At 48.3% G+C, this 2,700-nt stretch overlaps 1 protein-coding gene across 1 annotated transcript; it reads right to left on the bottom strand.

The window, feature by feature from the left end:
- Positions 1–746: 746 nt before the first annotated feature.
- LOC121842823 (putative uncharacterized membrane protein YMR173W-A) lies at positions 747–1,820 on the bottom strand. Its single transcript, XM_042312579.1, has one exon. It carries the CDS (start codon positions 1,818–1,820, stop codon positions 747–749), a length of 1,074 nt encoding a protein of 357 aa, XP_042168513.1.
- Positions 1,821–2,700: the final 880 nt, after the last annotated feature.

The following is a 2,700-nucleotide window of genomic DNA, read 5'->3' as shown; positions in this document are numbered from 1 at the left end:
GCTTGGTTTAACAGACCATCACAGTATAGCCTGGTTTAACAGACCATCACAGTATAGCCTGGTTTAACTAGACCATCACAGTATAGCCTGGTTTAACAGACCATCACAGTATAGCAAGACCATCACAGTATAGCCTGGTTTAACAGACCATCACAGTATAGCCTGGTTTAACAGACCATCACAGTCTAGCCTGGTTTAACTATACCATCACAGTATAGCCTGGTTTAACAGACCATCACAGTATAGCCTGGTTTAACAGACCATCACAGTATAGACTGGTTTAACAGACCATCACAGTATAGCCTGGTTTAACAGACCATCACAGTATAGCCTGGTTTAACTATACCATCACAGTATAGCCTGGTTTAACAGACCATCACAGTAGAGCCTGGTTTAACTATACCATCACAGTATAGCCTGGTTTAACAGGATCACAGTATAGCCTGGTTTAACTAGACCATCACAGTATAGCCTGGTTTAACTAGACCATCACAGTATAGCCTGGTTTAACAGGACCATCACAGTATAGCCTGGTTTAACAGGACCATCACAGTATAGGTTTAACAGTATAGCCTGGTTTAACTATACCATCACAGTATAGCCTGGTTTAACATACCATCACAGTATAGCCTGACTATACCATCACAGTATAGCCTGGTTTAACTATACCATCACAGTATAGCCTGGTTTAACTATACAGGACTGTCAGACCATCACAGTATAGTGGTCAGACCATCACAGTGTAGTCAGGTCACTGTACCATCAGGACTATAGTCAGGACTGTCACAGTCAGGACTGTCAGTGGTCAGGACTGTCAGTAGTGTCAGGACTGTCAGTGTGGTCAGGACTGTCAGTGGGGTAACTGTGGTCAGGACTGTCAGTGGGGTCAGGACTGTCAGTGTGATCAGGACTGTGGTCAGGACTGTCAGTGGGGTCAGGACTGTCAGTGTGGTCAGGACTGTCAGTGGGGTCAGGACTGTGGTCAGGACTGTCAGTGGGGTCAGGACTGTCAGTGTGATCAGGACTGTGGTCAGGACTGTCAGTGTGATCAGGACTGTGGTCAGGACTGTCAGTGTGATCAGGACTGTGGTCAGGACTGTCAGTGTGGTCAGGACTGTCAGTGTGATCAGGACTGTGGTCAGGACTGTCAGTGTGATCAGGACTGTGGTCAGGACTGTCAGTGTGATCAGGACTGTGGTCAGGACTGTCAGTGTGGTCAGGACTGTCAGTGTGGTCAGGACTGTGGTCAGGACTGTCAGTGTGATCAGGACTGTGGTCAGGGCTGTCAGTAGTGTCAGGACTGTCAGTAGGGTCAGGACTGTCAGTGTGGTCAGGACTCTCAGTAGGGTCAGGATTGTGGTCAGGACTGTCACTGTGGTCAGGACTATCAGTGTGGTCAGGACTGTCAGTGTGGTCAGGACTGTGGTCAGGACTGTCAGTGTGGTCAGGACTGTCAGTAGGGTCAGGACTGTGGTCAGGACTGTCAGTGTGATCAGGACTGTCAGTGTGATCAGGACTGTGGTCAGGACTGTCAGTAGTGTCAGGACTGTCAGTAGGGTCAGGACTGTGGTCCAGACTGTCAGGACTGTGGTCCAGACTGTCAGTAGGGTCAGGACTGTCAGTGTGATCAGGACTGTCATTGTGATCAGGACTGTGGTCAGGACTGTCATTGTGGTCAGGACTATCATTGTGGTCAGGACTGTCATTGTGATCAGGACTGTGGCCAGGACTGTCATTGTGGTCAGGACTGTCATTGTGGTCAGGACTGTCAGTGTGGTTAGGACTGTCAGTGTGATCAGGACTGTGGCCAGGACTGTCATTGTGGTCAGGACTGTCATTGTGGTCAGGACTGTCATTGTGGTCAGGACTGTCAGTGTGGTTAGGACTGTCAGTGTGGTTAGGACTGTCATTGTGATCAGGACTGTGGCCAGGACTGTCATTTTGTCAGGACTGTCATTGTGGTCAGGACTGTCATTGTGGTCAGGACTGTCAGTGTGGTTAGGACTGTGGTCAGGACTGTCAGTGTGATCAGGACTGTGATCAGGACTGTCAGTGTGATCAGGACTGTGATCAGGACTGTCAGTGCGATCAGGACTGTGGTCAGGGCTGTCAGTGTGATCAGGACTGTGGTCAAGACTGTCATTGTGGTCAGGACTGTCATTGTGGTCAGGACTGTCAATGACAGTACTTCCGGCGCCGACAGAGATGGCCGCCTCGCTTCACGTTCCTAGGAAACTATGCAGTTTTTTGTTTTTTTACGTGTTATTTCTTACACTAGTACCCCAGGTCATCTTAGGTTTCTTTACATACAGCCGACAAGAACTGTGTTACTATGGAATACTGAAGTATAATTACAAGCAGTTCATAAGTGTCAAAGGCTTTTTACTGACAATTACATGAAGTTGATGCAAAGAGTCAATATTTGCAGTGTTGACCCTTCCTGTGTTCTGCCTTACAACCAGTGTAACCGAGTGGATCACATGCAGCGACCAAAAAAAAAAACGACTCAGAAAAAGAGGGAAACGAAGCGGTCTTCTGGTCAGACTCCGGAGACGGGCACATCGTGCACCACTCCCTAGCATTCTTCTTGCCAATGTCCAGTCTCTTGACAACAAGGTTGATGAAATCCGAGCAAGGGTAGCATTCCAGAGGGACATCAGAGACTGTAACGTTCTCTGCTTCACGGAAACATGGCTAAAT

Source organism: Oncorhynchus tshawytscha, unplaced genomic scaffold, assembly GCF_018296145.1.
Source record: "Oncorhynchus tshawytscha isolate Ot180627B unplaced genomic scaffold, Otsh_v2.0 Un_contig_683_pilon_pilon, whole genome shotgun sequence".
NCBI classification, from domain to species: Eukaryota; Metazoa; Chordata; class Actinopteri; order Salmoniformes; family Salmonidae; genus Oncorhynchus; species Oncorhynchus tshawytscha.
The sequence above is the reverse complement of the archived record's forward strand: the minus strand, read 5'-3'. Positions and strand labels throughout refer to the sequence as shown.

Bases quoted from the DNA above. Each gene is read 5' to 3' on its own strand.
- LOC121842823 (XM_042312579.1), bottom strand. From the start codon at position 1,820: ATGACAGTCCTGGCCACAGTCCTGATCACACTGACAGTCCTAACCACA.